At 44.2% G+C, this 20,344-nt stretch overlaps 1 protein-coding gene across 1 annotated transcript in view; it reads left to right on the forward strand.

The window, feature by feature from the left end:
* The first annotated feature begins 5,170 nt into the window (after positions 1–5,170).
* Positions 5,171–20,344, forward strand: part of LOC139223524 (microtubule-associated protein 2-like) — a 17,327-nt gene continuing 2,153 nt past the window's right edge. The window contains exons 1-12 of the mRNA XM_070855456.1: positions 5,171–5,311; positions 6,377–6,451; positions 8,811–11,612; positions 11,831–12,050; positions 12,246–12,370; positions 13,124–13,179; positions 14,266–14,383; positions 14,598–14,639; positions 15,442–15,752; positions 18,033–18,125; positions 18,781–18,873; positions 20,077–20,158. Coding sequence (XP_070711557.1) covers positions 5,173–5,311; positions 6,377–6,451; positions 8,811–11,612; positions 11,831–12,050; positions 12,246–12,370; positions 13,124–13,179; positions 14,266–14,383; positions 14,598–14,639; positions 15,442–15,752; positions 18,033–18,125; positions 18,781–18,873; positions 20,077–20,158 — 4,156 coding nt within the window. The 5' untranslated portion in view covers positions 5,171–5,172. The remainder of the gene's footprint in view (positions 5,312–6,376; positions 6,452–8,810; positions 11,613–11,830; positions 12,051–12,245; positions 12,371–13,123; positions 13,180–14,265; positions 14,384–14,597; positions 14,640–15,441; positions 15,753–18,032; positions 18,126–18,780; positions 18,874–20,076; positions 20,159–20,344) is intronic.

Below are 20,344 nucleotides of genomic sequence, written 5' to 3' on the forward strand. Positions count from 1 at the left end.
AGCGCAACGCCGTGACTGTGCGTGCATGGCTTGTAATACTGACCCCATTCTAAATAATGTAGTGCTTTGATTAAACTTGGATTTTTATAGAACCTGATTAGTTTATATTCCCATTTATATGCTATTAAACTGACAAACAAGTTATATATCTGCATTAAACATGGAAAGTGTCATCAGTATATGTCACAAAAATGCAAAAAAAAAACGTAGTTTTAGGGCTGCAGCCTCTGATTATTTCCTATTTATATGAAGTTTAACTTTTTGATCTATAAAATGTCAGAATACAATTTAAAAATTGCATCACATTATTCCAAAGTCTCTGAATTGTTCACTTTGACTGATCAACTGTCCTACACCCAAATATATTGAATTTACTACTATAAAAATGTATGAAAACCAGTAAATATTCACACATGAGAAGTCAGTACTGTCTTTAAATAACTTGTTGATCAACTAATCATTTACGCCATACATGACATGCATATCTAAAACCCCTTTCTATAGTCTAACTATCACTTTCGCACCAGTTTTGACTTTACACAGGCTAAAATATCATTATGTTGGAGCTGTAGTTCATGTAAATAAGTGAACTGAGGAAATAGTATGGTGAAACCAGTGAATTTTACAATGTCACTGTCTCGAAAAGTGCTTATTTTCCTTGAAATTCGCCCTCAGCTGATTAGTCTACATTTGCCAAGAAATCCTCAGTAGATTCAAAAGGAGAACACGCGGCAAATGTTCAAAATGAAAATTCAAAACCTCAGCCTGCTTGCCAAGTGGAGGGCAGAGAAAACAGACATTTATGCATCAAAGGCTTATCATTTACAATTAATAAAGAACCCAGGCAAAGGATCAGATAATGGATTATGATAACAAATACACATTTAATTGAAAAAGCATATATTGCTCAGGACATTTTTGGCAACATGGCCTCTGCATTTGGATGCATAGATAATAGTCGGTACCTAAAATTAGAGACCAAAGTGATCCTACGTGCAAACAGGAAGGTTTTCAAACAGTCACGTAAAGATGGAGACACACACACACACACACACACACACACACACACACTCTCCGCTCACACAGAGGATTAAGGCCAGGTTGGCCCACTGAGTCTGGCTGCCAGAGATTCCATCCTCCCTCCTAAATGGATGGTGACATTCCGATGTGAGCGGCACTCCACGGAGGCGTAATGAGTGACCCAGATTGGGGTGGGGTTGGTGGGGGAGGAGGCCGAGGCGCAGACAGGGAGGGAAGTGAGGTCGGATTAGGGTGGGGTGGAGTCGGTGGAGAGGAGAGGAGGGATGCTGGGGCTGGAAGGTAGAGCGAAGTGCAGCGGGGGGGGGGGGCATGAGAGTGCTAGACGACGGCGTTCAAAGACAGAGGAAAGAGGGAGAAAAGAAATGGAAGCCCGCTTGAGTCGGGCGAGCCTCGGGCCTGCTGCCACACCTTCTCTTCTCTGGGAGACCTCATGCTGGCATGTTCAACTTAAGACATCAGTGCGAAGCTGTAATCCGATTTGACAGTGCTTTTTTGACTCCTGGTGCTGTTGATTTAACCCTCTCAAGATTAGGACACCGGAGTGGCCACATGCTGAGCAGTTGCTGGCTTGTATAACCTTTCTGAAAATCTTCAGACATTATTTAATGGTACAAGATTCAATAGAAAGGATTTGGGTTGTTCCCAAAAAGGTATAAGCTATAATTAAGTTTTCATGCTAATAAAAACTGAATTTTGCTGTACTTTGTCACCTCTCCACAAAGCAAATGGCAGACTGCAGAGTGTAAATCATGTTTGAGAGTAACTGCTCTTACTTACAGAATACATTGTGTCATATGAAAGCATCGCTCTGTTTTGCCTGGAAAGATGTCTATTATACACTTTATCCGATTCTTTCTAACACAGTTTGACTTGTAAACAGCTAAAAGGGAGCGAAGAGAGAGGGCAGTGTCGTATCACGTTAACCGCACGAGGATGACAGGGTGTGCCTGGAGAGCAAGGTCCTGAGGGTGGTCAAACCAGATGTCAGGAGTTCAGTATCTAATATTACCAGAAGTCTTTAAAGTTAGAGATAAGTTCAGTAATTTCCTAGTAAAAATAAGAGATATGCTGATCAAGGGGTCAAAATTCAGAATTGTAAGTGTTTTTGTCGCCTTTACATGCTTACATGTTTAAAAGTCACTGACACTTTAGTACTGTGCTATTTTCTTTCTTTTTCTAAAGTGAGAAGCTTTAAATTTCATATTTTGTCCAAAGCATTAATTCAAAATGAGGTAGGCTACTCCTGCAGTTGCCTGTGAGTACGCTGAAAGATTGTTTTTAATAGCTCAAGTAATTCAAAAAAATAATTACTAATTAATTAATTGTTGTGTTTATTTGTATTAAAACTAATTAGGAGACTGAGTGGTATAAACTGTTAGCTAGAAGCAATGGATAGACCTCCATGGCTGAAACAGTCAGCTAAACATTAAAACAGATAAATGATTTAAATACACAGATAAAAGTAGTAAATGAGCAGTTCCAATAGTAAGTAAATAGTCACTAATGGTATTGCATGAATAGTTTAACACTTAACTCTAACTCTAACTAATCAATAAAATGTTGAAATGGTTTGCGTAAGTAGCAGAGTGGATACAAAAGTCATGGATAAATTATGAAATAGCTCAAACTAATGAATGTTAAACACATGTAAACTAATAATTAAATAAAGATACAACACTAAACAGTTGAAACGATCAGCAAAAAGCAATGAAGACGTGGATGAAACATCCAGCTCCCATTTGTAGCGGTGCCACGAAGCAGCTCAGTCATATGAACCCTTTTGGAACATGACATGTCGATTTTGAGAAAGGGCTGTTAGAGTTCATCTGACGGGGCTGCGACGGTCCATCTGAGCGGACAGGTTGGTGTAAAACACACCTGCTTAGACCGCCGCTTGCAGGGATGAAGGTGTGCAGGTGTTTCATTGGTTTCTATCATGTCTTTTTTAGAGTTTGTGAATGACAAGCAGCACCAGGGCAACTCTTAACTCTTCATTGCGGGGTTAACTAACAGGACTGGACTTAACTTTGATTCACAAGGGTTAAACGGGTGCATCTATTGTAAGTCGCCACAAATTCTACCAGCTTTCTTTAAGCTGTATTGTATTAAAAGCGTAGTTGTTCTTAGTATTACAGTCTGCTGTTAGCGGTGGCATTCATAACCAACGAGCTAACAAATAATAATAGAGGTATTTGCAGCAGATTTGGTCTCCTCACATGTGTTTCGTTTAAATTTGTGAAGGGAAAATGTGTTTTTCTATTCAGTCGAGTGTGTTTTTGCCAAAATGAGAACTCAAAGTATTTATATAAGCAGCCAAGTTCTATGACATCCTTTGTTGGGACAATGTGTGAATGCCAAGTGTGGCATAACATTGCCAAAACAGCAGCTGAAAGCAGGTCAATGCAATTCTAAACCACCATCAGCACAATCAGGCTGTCAGCACACCAGTTTTCTTCCATAGCAACAGCTGGGACCAGACCGGCCTGTGACTGAGCCCTGGGCTCAGATTTTCAGTCCCAGACAGTTTGGCCCAGTATCTTTGAGTGTCAGTAGGTCTTTCTCCTCGTCTCCTCTCTTCCTCTCTCCCTCTCTCTCTCCTCTGATCCTCACCTCCTTCCACTGCAGCAGACATTAGCCCTGATCACTGTGAGCCTGTCGTAATGCAGCGCTGCAGGGAAGGAGAGGGGAGAGACTCGGAAAGGAACGGGGAGGGAGGAAAGATGGAGATAAATGAGAATGGGCACTATTTTACGAAGGCGTATACTAATATTTTAGGACTAAAGCTGCAAGCGGGAAAGACAGAAAGAGGCACAGAAAGAAAGAAAAAGAAATCCAGAAATGGAAGAGGAGAGATGGGGAAAGAAAATGCCAAAAAGCATCTTAAGCTAGACAAAAAGCCAACGCCTAACGGACTCCGAGTTCAGGCTTCATCGTCACAAGAAGCTGGTTGTGATAGAAGAAGGGGACATTAGAAACGAGATGGAGCGAGGACGGAGAACAGTGTCTCACTGATGATTTGTTATGACGAAATTAGCTGCAGCTGTTTGATGATAATGATGCTATTTAGCTCGGCTGCCAGGCAAGGGAGGGCCCCCCTGCTAATCTTGTTTAAAAAGCAACATTATGTGTTTCCTCTTAGGGGGAAAAGGGCTGCTTTTACGAGGGTACATGCTTGATTGGGATGCAGATACTTTTAGCAGTGCATATTTGATTGGGACAAAGCTTTTGTCATTATAATTGGGGGGGAAGGCCCTTGTTGCGCTGTAGTGAGGGCGGTGGGCCATAGAAGGTGTTGCTGCTTGTCATGTGATGCACTTGTTTGTCTGGATTTGTGTGTGTGTGTGTGTGTGTGTGTGTGTGTGTGTGGAGCACTGTGTTGTCTGAATGGGGCATGACTGTCAATCCCATCTGCCGGACCCCCGTAAGACCTGTTCTGGTTGCCATGGTAACAACCTCCTTATCGCTGGTGAGGGGATATGGAGGGTGTGTTCACAGGCTTTTTTTTTTAATAAGCTGCCTGCTGCAGTGTACCTTAACATTTTTATCTTCATGGTGTCACATATTCTGGATTTGTATGAATTCTATTTAAAATGCCTTTTTACTAATTTGATCCTTGTTGTGTTTTGTATTGTTGCTCATCTTTTGGGAAATACTCAAAGCACCTTACAGTGGGATGTGGATATGAATCAGATCACACGCACAGGCAGGCGATGGTGCTGAACCCACTTTTAGGATGCCTGTGATCATATTTTCTGTAAAAATGAGGGTAAAAAATAAATTGAATATGCACAGCTAGTCTCTTCCTCCTGTCTCAGCACGTGGGTGCTGAGACAAAGAGCAGTCGGCTGAGCCGGTAGAAGAATAATGTTGCGCCTTACTCCCTCTGCTGGCTGATCTGTGAGCTTCACCATGCAGTGTGCACTATGCATCAGTTTGCCGAGAGGTCCTTCAGGGGACTGCTTCTTTTTTGCTGCATATTTTGACTCCTCTTATTCTTATCTCTACCTCTACTTATTTCCCCTCTTCCTCTGCGTGTGCGAACCTCGTACTCATATTTCTCTTCTCTTTCCCCACCACGTCACTTGCTCCTACAGGTGACCTGTCCCCTCCCCGGTGTCCCAGCAGGCAGGCATGGCAGACGGTCGGCAGCCAGACGAGCACTGGGCCTCCAACGGCCAAGAGAACGGCGAGAATGGCTACTCTGCCTACAGCTCGGCCTACAGGGAGAATGGATACCACGGCGGGGCGGCTGCACATCCTGGAACGACAGGTACTGTGAGTGGATGTGTCAGAGCGTTCGTGCACCTCTGGGTCCGTGACTTTGATTGGACTGCCTACACACGCTGCCAGATGGGTCTGCAGCTGTGGGTAGATGTAAATTGGTTGCATTGTGCCAGGAATTAGAAGTTGATCACTAACAGGCACATTTGAATGAGTGCTGAAGTTTGCTGCAGCAGTGCTGCCAACGGTTGAAGGACATTGCCGTGGTCCCTCAAGAGACTTGGTTATTGTGGGTTATTGTGCTTGTGGGTTAAACTACTGAGATAATTAAAACATATAAAGCAAATAGGGCTTCTGGACCTTTGTAGAAGCAGAACAGGAAAGCTCCATGACTCCTGGTTTGAAATACCCCCAATATTTGAGTAAAAAAAATAAGGATAGGGGGATTCTCTTGCAAGAAAGCTGCTTTATTCCTAATCTTTACATTACAATCCAGAAACACAGGCTGGCGGATGTCAAATTTACAGCAAAATGCCAATATTCTGACTGATACATCTGCAAAGTGATCAGTCGATGCTTAAAGGAAAGAAAAAGGAGGAAAAAAATGAGGTGGAAAAGAGGATTAAGAGGTTTATGTTTTACGTCACGCTTGTGTCCTTTGACCACGTGTGTGTGTACATCTGGGGGAACCCGGATTTCCTCTTCTTTTATCGTGAAGTGAATGTAAATAACACATTCATCACAGTCTTCAGATGTTTTTTTTTTCATGGTTGAGCCACTATAAAGTGAGTCAGTATGTGTTTGTCGACATTTTACACCATCTGAGGTAAGTTCTATTCGCATCCATCTGCACTGGGCATTAAGCAGAAGCTCCAGCTACCCCCCAGTCAAATCCTAGATGAGCATGGGATTTGCACTCTGCATCCACAACTCATCAAACAAACACACACACACACACAAAGGATGAGCCATTGTTCCAAACTCAAAGGTAGGCCGCTCACAGAGATAAGGTCAGCACAGTTATTAGTTTTTCATTTCCTTCCTCCCATCCATGTCTTGTCTTCCCGGTGTTGTCTCTCTCTCTCTCTGTCTCTCTCTCTCTCTCCCTTCGCAGTGGATGACTCAGCCAATTTGCCTCCCTCCCCTCCCCCCTCTCCATCCGCTGAGCAGATTGGGCCCGTGGCACAAGGTACACCCACACGCACTTCGAACCACTCAGTCCATTCAGGATGAGAGTGTGAATGGTGGTGAGAGTGGTAAAAATATCTCTAAAAGGAGACGCCAAACACGCGGCCTGGAGGATTTCACGAGATCGGTCTCAAAACACAGCAACCATGCACATAAGAAAAAACTCCACTTTCTTCTGGTCCCTTAGTGTGTAATATGAGGGTCCTCTGCTGCTTTGCATGTCAGCTGATCATCATATCACCTTTAAGGGTTCTGCAGCATGTGCCACACCGTCCTGGTCTGTGTAGTTTACTAATATTAGTTCAACGGTAGTTTTCTAACACATACTATGTTATTGTAGTCAACACAGGCATCCTTCCTCCCTTTAGCTTTGTAGCACATAACCTGCCACTGGAGCCCTTCATCTCACTAGCCTGCTCTCCCTTCACAACATCTCCTCTGTTGTTCCTTTGCACATTTTGTCTATTGATTTTCTCAAGGAGTACGTCACAGATTGTCTTTCAGCTCTTCACTCAAACGTGCACTCTGTTTTCTCACCATTTCCTCTTTGTTTGTGGCATGCAATCACAAAATGTAGAATCATACAGTCCCACTGCATGGTTCAGTGCTAATGTCAATTATTCATTAATTAATATAACAAATTCTAAGAGATTTTTTTTTTTTAGTTTTTTAAAATTTGTTCTATTAAAAAGGAAACAAGGCACAAAGTTCATACATGTTAGGATCTTATATAGTAGTAAGATGTTGTATTATTTCTAAGCTAAATGTGAAAATGTACAAAAAAGTATCTTTTCCTAAATTCATGTCATTTATTTAGAAGAATTGACAAGAAGGTGTATTGATTGCATCCCTCGCATCTCCATCAGAGCTGAAAGCATCTTGTAACCCCAGTTTTATTGTCCTCCATGTCTCATCTGTGTGTCTCCCTTCCCTGCTCAAAGAAGATAAAGTAGAGCTTGTCAGTCAACAGCAGGATGAGGATGAGGAGGAGGCTCCAGAGGAGCCCCACAGTTACCTGGAGGAAGTGGCATATGAGCAGCCTGGAGACTTGCTCTTAGAGCAGACAGATTATTTAACAGAGCCCCAGGCTTTGGGCTGCCAGCAAGCCCAGACACCTGAGGTCCTCAATGGAGGAAGTCATCAAGGTGAACACAGCCCATCACTAAAAGGTGTGTGTGGTTTTATGGGTTTTGTGTGTGTGCATACTGTTGGTGTGAGTGTACTGTTCGCAGGAGTGAATGCCCGTCCATTTCCTATCCTGTATGACCCTCTTGTGTTCTGCTAATGGGTATAAAGACTTTCTGCTCTTGATTTATTAACTGTGATGCACCTCGGGCTTTGCTGCCAACCTTCCTGCAGCTTTGTTGTTCATAAATCCTCCAGCTTCTGCTTCAGTACCTGAAGTTGCCATGTGCAGAATGATGATGTGACGTAGCATTTTGATTTTGTGCTTTTTCATGCAAAACATAACCATTTGCTTTTCATTGGTGCCACGTTAGAACACCTGATCAACCATACTGTAGTTGATCACTTCTGCACTTTTGTATTGCCAGCTACATTGCAAATGCAAATACCACTGTCTAAACTGTCAAGCATTGTACACTTAAGTGTTGCTAGAATCAGTTGTCTGTATATTTTTATGTGGGTTTTGCTGGAATATTGTGTGCCAGAAGGTGTCTCTGAGTACACCCACCTATATGGGTGCTCCGTGAATCAGTCCTGAATGTATTTTAAGTCTGTTGTATATCACTTGCTTTGAGTTTCAATGTTGTTTTCATTTCATCCAAAGGCAAAGGATAATTCTGTTTTCCTATTGTTACTAAGAACACACTTTGGGCATTACAATCCACCCTCATTGGACATGTGTCGTCATCCTTATCTGTAACGTTAAATTAATCAATAATATACCCCGATACATTTTTTAACAATAAAAAGATTCATTCACATTCCACAGTGTTCCTGTGCTTGCAGTAGGAACTGTAATGACACCATTGACAGTTAATTACACCAAATAAAAGAATCTTTCTTTATCATCAGGTTGACTTTTTTGTCAACCCCTGTATATTGCAATAGGAATTCATTTTATTTGTGTAGATTTATTTCTTGTCATCTAACATCATGCAACTCATTCCTTCATTCCAGTTCTGCACGCAATCTTAGGTGCTGTGACCCCCCCTGTGCTGTTGTGGCCTGCTGCAAAATACACTGTGCTGTGTGTTTTGCTTGATGGAGAGCTACTGTATCTATGTGCAGAAGGCTTCGGCTTGACTGTATTGGCTAGCTTTTGTGGATGCTTCAAGCAAAGCTTTTACCTAATATGACTTCAACGCAAAGTTGTACAGTCTTCTTCAAACTCACAGCCCAGGCAGAAGAATCTATCAGTAAGGCGCTGTGTGAGTCTGCTAAGAAAGAAGATGAACCTCAAGTGGAGTCGTTACAACTGAAGCAGTTGGCAGCTGAAGGAGCCACACATGAAGGTGCAGATTTTACCTCGATTGAACCTCCTTCAGTGAAAGAGAGAGAGCTCTCCAACACCTCCACAATTGAGCAGGGTAACCAAGACAGGAAGGATGTTGTAGGAGAGGCCACTGAGAGTGACCTGCTTGAGGAGTCCAAAGGAAAAGAAGCAACACAATCTTTAATGACAGAGGAGTTATCAAATCCTAAGGAGACAGACATAGAGGGAATTATCCCACCAAGCAAATCAAAAACCCCTATGGATGAAAGCAAGGACAAAGCAGCGACAGTTGGCATAAATAAGGAAGGCCAAGATAGTGGCAGTGACGTTAGACTGCATGAGATGCCAGTGACTGATATTCAAAAAGTGGACCAAAGGCAAGAAACAGCTAAGTCAAACCCAGAGCCTGGTACAGAGTTAAAAGCCCCATCAGGTATTTTTGCAGAGCATGAGTCAGGAGCAAAAACCTACTTTGAGACGTCCACAGAAAGCCAGAGCTATTACGAACTCAGCACAACAGCAGAGACACAGTTCAGTGTGGAAACTGAAAGCCCTATGCAGAAGCTTGAGACACATCAGGAAAGCAAAGCCAGAATATCTCCTGGTAAGATGTCATTAGAACAAAGAAGCCTCTCCCTGAACATTACTGTTGGGTCTTCAGCAGGACAGACACTGAAGGGAGAGAAGTCAAGGGCCTTCGCAGAAAGCTTGTGTCCTATCAGTGGAAGCTTTGATGAATCTGAGGCGTACCCTTCGACGCCATCTGTGGAGAGCCAACATCAGTTTCCTCCAGCTGTCTCCATTACCCCAACTACTACCGAATTAAGTGAAGATATCACTACTACTAAGGCAGAAACACCTTTATCTTCCAGTGAGCGCAGTTCTAGATTTGAACATTCAGGCAGCCTCTCTGAGATGCTGGACTTGGCTGGAGCCCTGCCTCAGCTACCATCGGAGAGGAAGGAGTTCGATCAGATGAGGAGAAAGTCCATGCCCACCAATGTATCCGCTCTGGTAGGGAGTTCTTTGGCCAAGCTCACCTTGGGAGATCAGACCTCGAGAGGGGTGGGAGGGGAAAGCCAACTGGAGGAACTTGGCTACTGTGTCTTTAGTGAGTACTCGGGGCCAATGCCTTCCCCTGCTGATGTACCCAGTCCCGGGGACTCTCCGCACCAGCGTTTCCCTTCTATGGAGAGTGAAACTGAAGAGGAGCTGGGAGCCACAGAAGTTGAAGGTCCTCAAAAAGGATTGCAGCAACAAGATCATAAAGGAATTATCCCAGAGAGCTCTCAAAAAACTGTGTTTGAAAAGAAGGATTCACCAGTAAAGACGACCCTGATTCTTGAAAGAGCTGTAACAAGTGGAGTAAAACCAGACCGCCTTCGAATCCCAATGACTTCATCAAAAGACAGGCTGACTGAGTTTCGTTTGGAGACTGGCCTGCCTGGTGACTTAAAGATCCAAGCGATCCCTGAGGTAGACGTCGAAAAAGACCCCTCCAGAGAGGCTTCCCCCATCCCACCAGACAATTCCTTCACTTTCACTGTTCCGGAAAATGGCAGCAAGGCTCCCCCAACTCTCACCACTCCCAAGTCCCCAAATGATACACCCCCAGATGCCCAAGTTACAGGAGAGAAGGCAAAGAAAGATGTCTTACCAGAGGTCAAAGCAGAGACTGTTCCAGGGACTGAGAAAATTGATAATAAACAGGTGGAGTTAGACGAACCCGCTCAGAAATCTGAGCAGGAGGAGTCAAAAGAAAAAAATGATGAATCAAAAATGGCAAACACAGACATAACTTCAGCATCATCTCAGCCTTTAAGAAAGAGCTCAGAACAAGATGACAAGAAGAGCCAAAGTGAGCTTGGAACACCTAAAAGATTAGAAAGAACAGAAAAGCAGGAGACCTCGAAAGCTGTTCAGGATTTAAGCACTGAAAAACCCTTAGATAAGAAAGATGCCAAAATCCAGTTACAGGAGGTGCCTCAGGATAAAGTCCCACCAAAGCCCCAAATATCCTCCCCAATCATCATTATTCCTCAAGCACAAGTAGAGGAAGAGGCAGATGAAGAGGATGATATTGAGATTGCAGAAGAGCCCCAGGAGATGATGGATGAAGCTGAAGTGCTCGTGCCTCCCAAGGCAGATCAAGCAGAGGGGAGTCCAACCAAAGAAGTTGGGAAGGAAGGGCAGAAGAAAGACGAGGTGAGGCTGACGGTAGTTGGTCAGATGCTGGAAGACGATCCCAAGTCTGGAGCAGAAGAATGGAGTCATAGTGCCCAAAACAGTGACTATGGGGAGCCTGCAACAGACAGCTCGCACTTGTCTCCATGCTCCGACCATGATCAGCCGGTTGAAGGTGGTAGCGATGAAGGAATGGGCGAGGACAAAGTAGCAGAGGACTCACAAATAGATAGGGATGAAAGGAAGAAAGGGGAGGGCGTGGAGGTTAAGAAAGACCAAACTTCGGAGGAGAAAGGGGTAGAAGGTGGCTCTCGTGAGGAAGGTGAGGAGAAAATGAAGAAAGAGGAGGATGAGGGGAAGGAGAGGACAGGTGAGAAGGAGGAGGAAAAAGACATTGAGATTGGTCTGGAGGTGGAGGAGACATCTGATGTGCTCAAGCAGACCAGTCAGGCAGCTAACGATGAAACAACCATGGACGCCTCCATCCTAGACACAGACAGTGGCTGGATGGACTCACAAGGTACCCAGAGATTATGAAATTCATGACATTAACTCTCTTGTAAAATAGCTGTGTAAGACATATAATGCATATCGAACAGCTGTTGTATCAAAAAGTAGCTAACACCATGAAGCTCGTTGCTAAAGAATCTTAATATGTCTTTTGTACTAAGCCACATTAGCTTCTATTGAGCCAGGAATGTGGAGAGTTAGTCCTTTTTTAATCCCTCTCCACTGCAGATGATGACAAAAGTCTAATGACTGAGCAAATCGAAGCCCTTCCTCAGATCCAGAGTCCTACCAGTACACCTGTGGTGGACAGACCCGCTAAACGGGCCCCTGGGAGAGGAAGGGGCCACCCTGGCACCACTGAGAGTAAAGTGTCCCGCAAAGTGCCCAGCCACCATCCACCAAGAGAGGAGATGAAGAAGAAAAAAGGTTCCAATTCTGTATTCAAGACGTATTGTTTAGTGTAAAACAAACTGTGCTTTTTTTTTTTTTTAAATGAATGTACATTTATACTTTTTCTACTCAATAGCACTGCAACACATGTAACTTGATGTCAAACACAGATTTGCCTCTCTGCAGTAAATTTAACCGAGGTTTACATGTTGGTATAATCCTGTCTCTCCTCTTTGCTAGTAGGCATGAGGAGGGCTGACCAGAATAAGGTGTCAGCCCTCCAAAGTCGTTCTCCATCTCGAAAGAGTGTAGCCAAAGTGGCAGCCAGACACCCTAGGCCTGCTGTGCTTCACGGCTCTGCTAGACGCAAGGCCACAGGTGAACACTTTTCACCGGGAATCAGCGCTGTGGATAGAGAGAGCGCAACCAAACTATAATGCACACTCGCCAACCTCCCCTGTATTATTTCAAGCTGGCTTCATATACCTAACAAAGCAGAAAGGTGGAGAAAATCTTCACAAGACCTGAATTTCTTTATTTAACCCAATTGAATTGTTGTTACAAATACACAATAACGGGTGTTGATGACTTTGCTCTCTCTCTATTGATGGCTCTTTGAGGAATCAAGCAGGTGCAATGTAGCTGGCAAACATCATGTGCTGCTGAGCCATATTTAAAACATCATGTTTGGTCTTTTCTCAACTGCTTTATCTGATGTGTTTTTGTTGTTTTCCTTCGCTTGGCCTCATACTCATGTTTATTTCTGCTCACTAATGCTGCTGTAAAATGTGCTTGGTGTTTTAATATGTGAACTGGTGTGAACGGCTGCATGTGGAAGTGTATGCGCGTGGTCAGCCGGTGCGTGAATGTAAAGTTAAAGTGACAGACATGTTGTGATGTGATGCTTCACATGTGTAGAGGGTGATCTCTGTCGCCTGGATGCTGTTAGAGTACAATGCGGCAAACGCTACTTGCCCCCCAGTAATGGTGTCAGACGTTTAGCTTTGGACTGTCTATTCAGCTACTCTCATGAGTGTGTGTGTGTGTGGGGCGTCTGCAAAGATTCACACTCGAGGGTGTCGCCCCTTGCTGGTTTACATTGGTCATTACAACAGGACTCTTTGTTTGCAGGCATGGAAAGCCATCAGCCCCTCAGTGTGGCCCACCAGTCCAGGGAGAGGACCACTGTAAGTATCAGTTTGACAAACACATGCAATGCCTGTGATTTTCATCTTTATGGATTCTTCTCTTTGTTTTGGGGGGATTTTTTATTCTTTTTTACTATTTTAAACACATAGATGAGGAAATAAAAGGTGAAGTGTTAAATCTTTGCAGTACACAATGGGATGAGGTTATTCCCAGCAGTATTAGGAGTATTGCATTGCTGCAAACAGGTTTGTCTCAGTGTATTTCACAACATAACTCTGCGTATGGCATCATGGGGATGGTTGTTTGCATGACAAACTCCATATTTTCTTTTGTTTAACATTCTTTTCCACTTCTACATGTCTGAAAGTGTGTCTTTTTATTTTTCTGCGTGTGCACGTTCATTTTTGTCTTGCATGCCTGCCTCTGTCCTTGTGCCAGTCTCGACAGAGAAAATCTGTGAGTATAGAAATCACACAGAAATAGGCAGACAGAGTGTCTCTGTTTTACCTGCAACAGTTGTCATGTGCAGTACAGGCGCGAAGGGGCTCTTGCAAATATCTTGTTTTCCATCTTTCACCTGTAACCACCCTTAAAACATGTTTCTGTTTCTTAGTGTACCTCTGTTAAAAGTTTCATCATGTTTGTAGAAATAGATTTAACACCAAGACATCGATTGCACTTGCATGTAGTGTGTCTGCCCTTGTAATCAAACATCATGTACATGTCATCTCCACTCCATCCCCATCTCACTTCTTCATTTCTCCTCTCATCTGTTTTCACCTCTGCCTACCCTCCCGCACATCGTCTTTACATACTGCACGTTTTCGGTCCAGAGCCCCACAAGGGCCGTTCTCTTAAAGATGGCAGTACAGCGCCGGGGACCCGATCACCAGACCCCCCGGCCCGGCTCTGCCTGTAGCCTTAAACGGAGCCCTGTGGCGGAGGCGGAGCTCAATGAGGTCCGCCCCTCCTCTGCATGTTCCCGCCCGTCCCCTCTGCCAAACAAATGGGCAGAGAAGGTAAAATGAAAAGGAAAACATTGTAGGGGGAGTGGTAGGTAGCTGGAACCGATGCACGCTGCATGTGACTGAGGCGCTGACGCTTTAGTGTGTGTGTCCACTCAGGAGAGAGCATACCGCAGCCCAGAGAAGAGGTCATCCCTGCCGAGGCCTGCCAAGTCACTGACACGCCACATCCCAGCTGCTGAGCAGGAGGACAACAGCACCCCCGCCAGGCCAACCTGTAAGAACACACACACACACCTCCAGCTTGTTTGCCTCCCAAATGAACTTTCCAGCAGCAGACTGCTTCTTTTTCACCAATGACTCTTCGATCGCACTCCTTTTAATCATCTTACCAAATTTTAACTCCCACCACTTTACACCTCCTGCCCCGCTCTTCTCCGCCCCCCCCATTTCTTCTTCCTCCTTGTCCTTTTGCCTCTCCCCTCTCAAAGCGATCCAGTCCAGAGTGGACAGCAGGTCCGGAAGAGCCCCCGGTATGGCAGGTAGACCACCTAGTAGCTCCTGTTAGACCCATCGCACCCCTCCTCATCATTTTATTAGTATAAAGTATGATTTTAACACCAAGATACAGACTTCTGTGTGGAAGTGAGCATCATCCATTAACAAAGCATTCAGTCATTCATCTTGGTCCCACATATTCTGAAGGGTGTGTGCAGGTTTCACACAGTCTTAAAATCTTTTATAATTCAAGTGCCCTTATGTTCTTCTGAACATACAATAGGGTTACAATATGGAAAGAATGCCTGGTGTGCAGTGTAAAGGATATTTATTTACCAGTCAGGAAGAAGAAAATAAAAGTGGCTCTGTCAGACCTGCAGTTCCCTTATCAGAGGAACAGATGGGATCCAGAACAACAGGTCACATCTACTTCTTGTTCTTGTTCAGGACGCTGCCAGCTAAGATCCTATTGGTCCTGCAACAGTATCCCAGCAACAAGCTGCCGGTGTTACATCGATTCATCTGCTTGTGTGTGCTCTCACGCTCCTTATCAAACGTTCTTGTTTGACCTGGGTTGTTTGTTTTGTAGAAACAGAGCGAATTTGGTACCAACGAGGCAGTGGTGAGAGCTGTGTGTTACGTTTCCTTATCACCGTGATCAGAGCCAGATGATAGATCATACACTCCAATCCATCTGTCGCGCCAGTGTTTTTGTCTTTCTCTCTTCTCCTCCCATTCGTCTTTCTTCCTTTTTGTCCAAAGTGTCTGTGTCTCAAGGAAGGGTTTCCTCTCTTCTCCTCATCATTGTAATCCACCGACATCTCTCCTCCTGTCAAGGCACAGACTCGGCACGTTCCCGATCAGTCCGCAGCGGCACCTCCACCCCTGGCTCCTCTGCCGTCACGCCCGGCACACCGCCCAGCTACGCCTGCCGCACCCCAGGCTCCCGCACCCCGGGCAGCCACACGCCCAAGTCCTTCAGCGTCCTCCAGGAGAAGAAAGTGGCGGTGATCCGAACCCCGCCCAAGTCTCCCTCCTCCGCCCAACGGCAGCTGAAGGTTCTCAATCAGCCCCTGCCTGACCTGAAGAATGTAAAGTCCAAGATTGGGTCCACCTCCAACCTCAAGCACCAGCCGAAAGGCGGCCAGGTAAAGCAGGCATATAAAACATAAAAAATATTGCAATATACTAAATTATCTATAAACAGCAGCAGAAAGGCAAAGATTTACGTGTACGTAACTTACATCATATCTCATGATTTCTTGATAATGAAGTCCTTCTCAAAATGCCATGCAATTACCCAATTCTGCCACATGGTGGCGGTAAATGACAGATATATAGCACACCTCTAACTAAAAACATGGAATTTGATGAACCACAAATCAGTTGGTTTTTTTTGTAGCAGTACAACATGAATAGCCGTACTAAAAATACAATGTGCTGATGAGTAAATGAATAAATAGATAAAGAAATACACATAACAATATCAAGCCACAAGGGATTATTTACTCATGTTCTTCGGCGCTAAAACTGGATTTATGATTCCACCACAAAGTATTAACAGAATGTAGGAACGTTTGTCAGAAGTATGAGGTTAAACAGCCGGTTTATCTTATGTCTGCTGTGAAAATGCTCAAATATCTCTCCTCCCATCTTCACTATCGCTCACTGTCTGGCCTGCCTCTGAACCTCTGCCGCCACTTCCTCTGACTGTCCTCTCCCTGTCTGCTGTCATCTCTGTCACTCTGACTGAGCCGTCACCGGCGGCCTCCTCTCCTGACTTTCCCTCTGTCCTCCTCCTTACCTTTCTCAAATTCCTCCCCGCTGAAGGATGCGTTAGTCTCAGGAGCGGATTTAAAACAGCTTGTTTTTTTCGCTAAGAATATTCCAAGAGTTCTCTCGAGGAGCAGTCGACCTGCAGAATCATTTGCCCTGGGGATCCGCTTTCGTCATAACAGTGCAGGATTTTCCCTTCGGCTCTGAGTATTAATAATTGCAAGCGGGCGAAATTACTTATTGAGAAGTTGCAACAAGAACACAGAATAAAAACACCTTGCACCACTTTTCGTTTATTTAGGTTCCGAACAAAACAGTTGCTCGGTAGATCCCCAAAAAGAGACGGATCTCAGCCTCTGTGGAGCCGAAGGGAAATGTGTGATAGAAATGGGTAGGAACAGATGTGTGGTCGACTGATAGACTGCAAATTTTTAATGACATAACCGAGGCAACAGACAGTCTTAATGTTCCCCGAGGTGAGACTGTTCATTAACCCCAGTGATGTACCGAGGAGGAGGCGAGTGGTCGTCACTCCACCAGCTCTTCATTCCTCTTTGGGGAAAGATGTGACAGAGGGCAGAAATTTTTAATGAAGCCGGGTGACGCACGGCTTAGAGGAGCAGCACGGCAGTCTGTGATAAACTGGAGCTCTTAGTCACACCGTGAGAACCCCTGAGACTAAAGACTGACATTTCAGATGATGGACCAAACAAATTTGATATTTTTGCTTTGAAAAACGACTAATTAATTTCCTCTGTATTTCAGTTCCAGTATAACACGTTTTAAAAGTATTCTTAGTCACTGGCTCTAGTGCAGGTGTGTTGTCATTGGTTGACCTTGCAGCTGCCTGTGCTGCAACGGCTGTAGTGTGGGGACCGCGAAAAATCAGAAAACAGCGAAATGGACAGTGAGAAGAGTGTGTGCGTCCGTGTGTGTGTGTGTGTTTGAGTGTGTGTGCAGGTGAGAGGAGGAGCTGTCAGGAGAATCCAGGTCAGGCCAGTGTAGACTGGAGACGAGGGTTTGCTCTCAGGGCTCGTGTGTGTTTCCCCTGAACCTCTCTTTTCTTTTCTCTCTGTGTTCACGTCGGCTCTTTGAACAATGCTGTAGGTATTTTATTATTTTTTTTTTTATGTTACAAAACAAATCAAAATGGCACACAAGGCAGAAATACTCTCATTGGTCGTATTAAACCGCAGTGGAGCGCCAGCTGGATCGTATACAGGTATATATATGAAATATATCTGTTTACTTGCTTGTTTGGTTTCAGCTTTGTAATATTAATTACCACCTCTGTTCTGTCTTGCATTTTTAATTTAACATCAGTTCAATTTTTTTTCAGCCGGAAAATGTTTTTTTTTTCTTTTTGGGAAAAAAAACAACAGTTTAACTCAGCCAGTGAGTTTATTTCTGCCTCTAGAGCAGCAATATGAGAAAGTGTTGTTGGACTGGGCCAGCGAGCAGAGCCGGTGAGGGATCACTTCCCAAATGACCCCAAATCGCTTTTATTCTCAGATCATTGTGGATGTAAATACGTTTTTAAATGTAAATGCATGTAAAGGCACACTAATCCCTTGCCACACCCTTACCTACCTAAATGAGGCAAATATAGTGGTTTCTTTTTTTTTTTTTTATTAAATTCGGTTTTGTTTTAGGTTCAAATTATGAGCGCGAGGCTGGACTTCAGTCATGTTGGGTCAAAGTGTGGCTCCATGGATAATCTGAAGCACTCGGCCAAAGGAGGCAATGTATGTACGCCTTTCTCTTTTCTCTCTCTCGTTCTCTTTCTCTTAACCTTTCTTCCTCCTCTCAGCTTGGGCTCTTGTTGCGCTACTTTTATATGTTCATCTTGCCGCTCATCTGTTTGTCTGCTATTTGCAGAAAGGTTCATTCCTGAAGTACAAATACGTCCACGGTACCTCTGTGTCTTACCTTGCTTCACTCCTACTAAGTGATATTTTTTGCCTTTAGTTAGTGCCGTGGATTTATTTATAATCTGGATGTTGCACTTGGAATTGAACTCTTTCAAATATGCATCAAGCTGCTCTAACAGCTCTATTCAAAACAGGAACCCGTTCAGGACTGGTTGGATTAGAGCAGTAAAAGAGCAGCTTCTACTCTCTGATAAATGTCTTTATCCCTCCATCAATGAAAGGCTTCACTTTGTTTTCCGTGGTCTAGATCAGCTACAATTCCAATGCCCCAGTGCTAGAGTGACCGCACACAGATTTGAAATTGGGACACTTTTAGGGGATTATTTTGGGCGGGAAAAGTTGGGGAGGGGATGGTGGGTCCTTTTTTAAACCCTACCCCGTCCCTCCACCCACTCAACATCCAGTTTAAGAAGCCCTCAGTGATCGCTGTTTGTTTGTATAAAAAACAAAGTCACCCTGTCATTCCCAGGTCATGATTCCAAGCGTTAAACTGGACTTTAGCCACGTTCAGGCTAAATGTGGCTCCCTGGACAAAATCCAGCACGCAGCAGGCGGGGGAAACGTGAGTGACTCCGCAGAAACGCATACACACATTCAAAAACCTCCCTACAGCTTGTCTCATTTCAGTGAATCTACACATTCAGGCATGGACATGTTTGTGGGTTATAGTTGTGGAGTGTTGTCATCTTTATCAGCTGTTTTTGCCATTTGCGCCAAAAATATCAAATGTAACCTCCAGTACTTTTAGACCCGGGCCCTATTATAGCATATTTTTGGTTTTAAATAACATTTGGAATTGGACCAGTAGGTCGTCTCAGTTGGCAGCCGAGAACGGGGGCGAACGGGCTGTAATGGCTGCAATGTTGTCCTTAGGGGCCCAAAGTACGTCCACTAAAGTGCTTGTTTTTGCCACTGAGAAGCTCAGATTGTTATTCTAAGTTACCGTCGGCACTACAGAAAGCATCCCCACAGAGTCAGACCTGTAAGATCCTTTTCGTTGAACCAGAAACGGACGTTGTTTTGCGCTGTTCAAACCGACCAAACCGTCATTTTACCTCGCAGAACGATGGAGCGGCTGGCTCACTGCTGCCTTGATTCACTCATCTGTTTGTGTTTTTGTGTATAACACAGATATTGTGTTGAATCTGAACTAACTCTTGAAAACACCAAAGTCACACAATATCACAAACGAGCTAACTGATAGAGACTGGCAGCTACCGTGTAAAAGTACCGGTTTTGTCAGTGGAGCGCCCTAATGGATGCTTCTGGATAAACAAAAAGGATCTTACAGGTCTATCTTCATAGGGATCCTTCTGTAAACGTACAATATCTCACTGCAGCACAGTAGAAACACCCCTTTTACAGCATGCAGGGTTATCACCGTACCTTTTTAACAGTGTTTGTAGTCACTAATTCATATCACCCATGGACAATAAAGTTTAATTGAAGCACCTGCTCCCTGTAGCGTCACATAGTGCCTGTGTTGTGTCTGTTTGATGCTTGTGCTGTTACTGCTTGCCTTCATGTTACCCTCCCCCCAGGGCAGCGACATCAGCCCCTCCGCGTCCTCTTGTGCGGACGAGCTGTGATCGACTTGTTGTGCCCTCATCCACAGATTCATGTCCTGTCATCTCATGGCTGATTTTTCTGGCTTCCATCTCTCCAAGATATTTGTAAAGCACATAGGTGTTTTTTTTTGTTTTTTTTTAGACTTTTTCTGGTAAACAGTTGCTAAAATGGGTTTTTTTTTTACTGGTGCCTGCAGGTCCAAATCCAGACAAAGAAGATCGACCTGAGCCACATCACCTCCAAATGTGGCTCCATGTCCAACATCCACCACAGACCAGGTGCTGTACAGCCAGAGCTCCTTCATATTACACATTATTCCTCTTCACAAACACTGACATCTTAAAAGGCATTTAAGGATAATGTTCTTAAAGGAACATTGACACTAATTGTTATTTGTTTATCCTTCGTTTTGTCATCCTGACTGACACAGCACAGAGTCCAGATAAATAGATGAAGCTGTTGTT

This window comes from Pempheris klunzingeri, chromosome 24, assembly GCF_042242105.1.
Source record: "Pempheris klunzingeri isolate RE-2024b chromosome 24, fPemKlu1.hap1, whole genome shotgun sequence".
NCBI classification, from domain to species: domain Eukaryota; kingdom Metazoa; phylum Chordata; class Actinopteri; order Acropomatiformes; family Pempheridae; genus Pempheris; species Pempheris klunzingeri.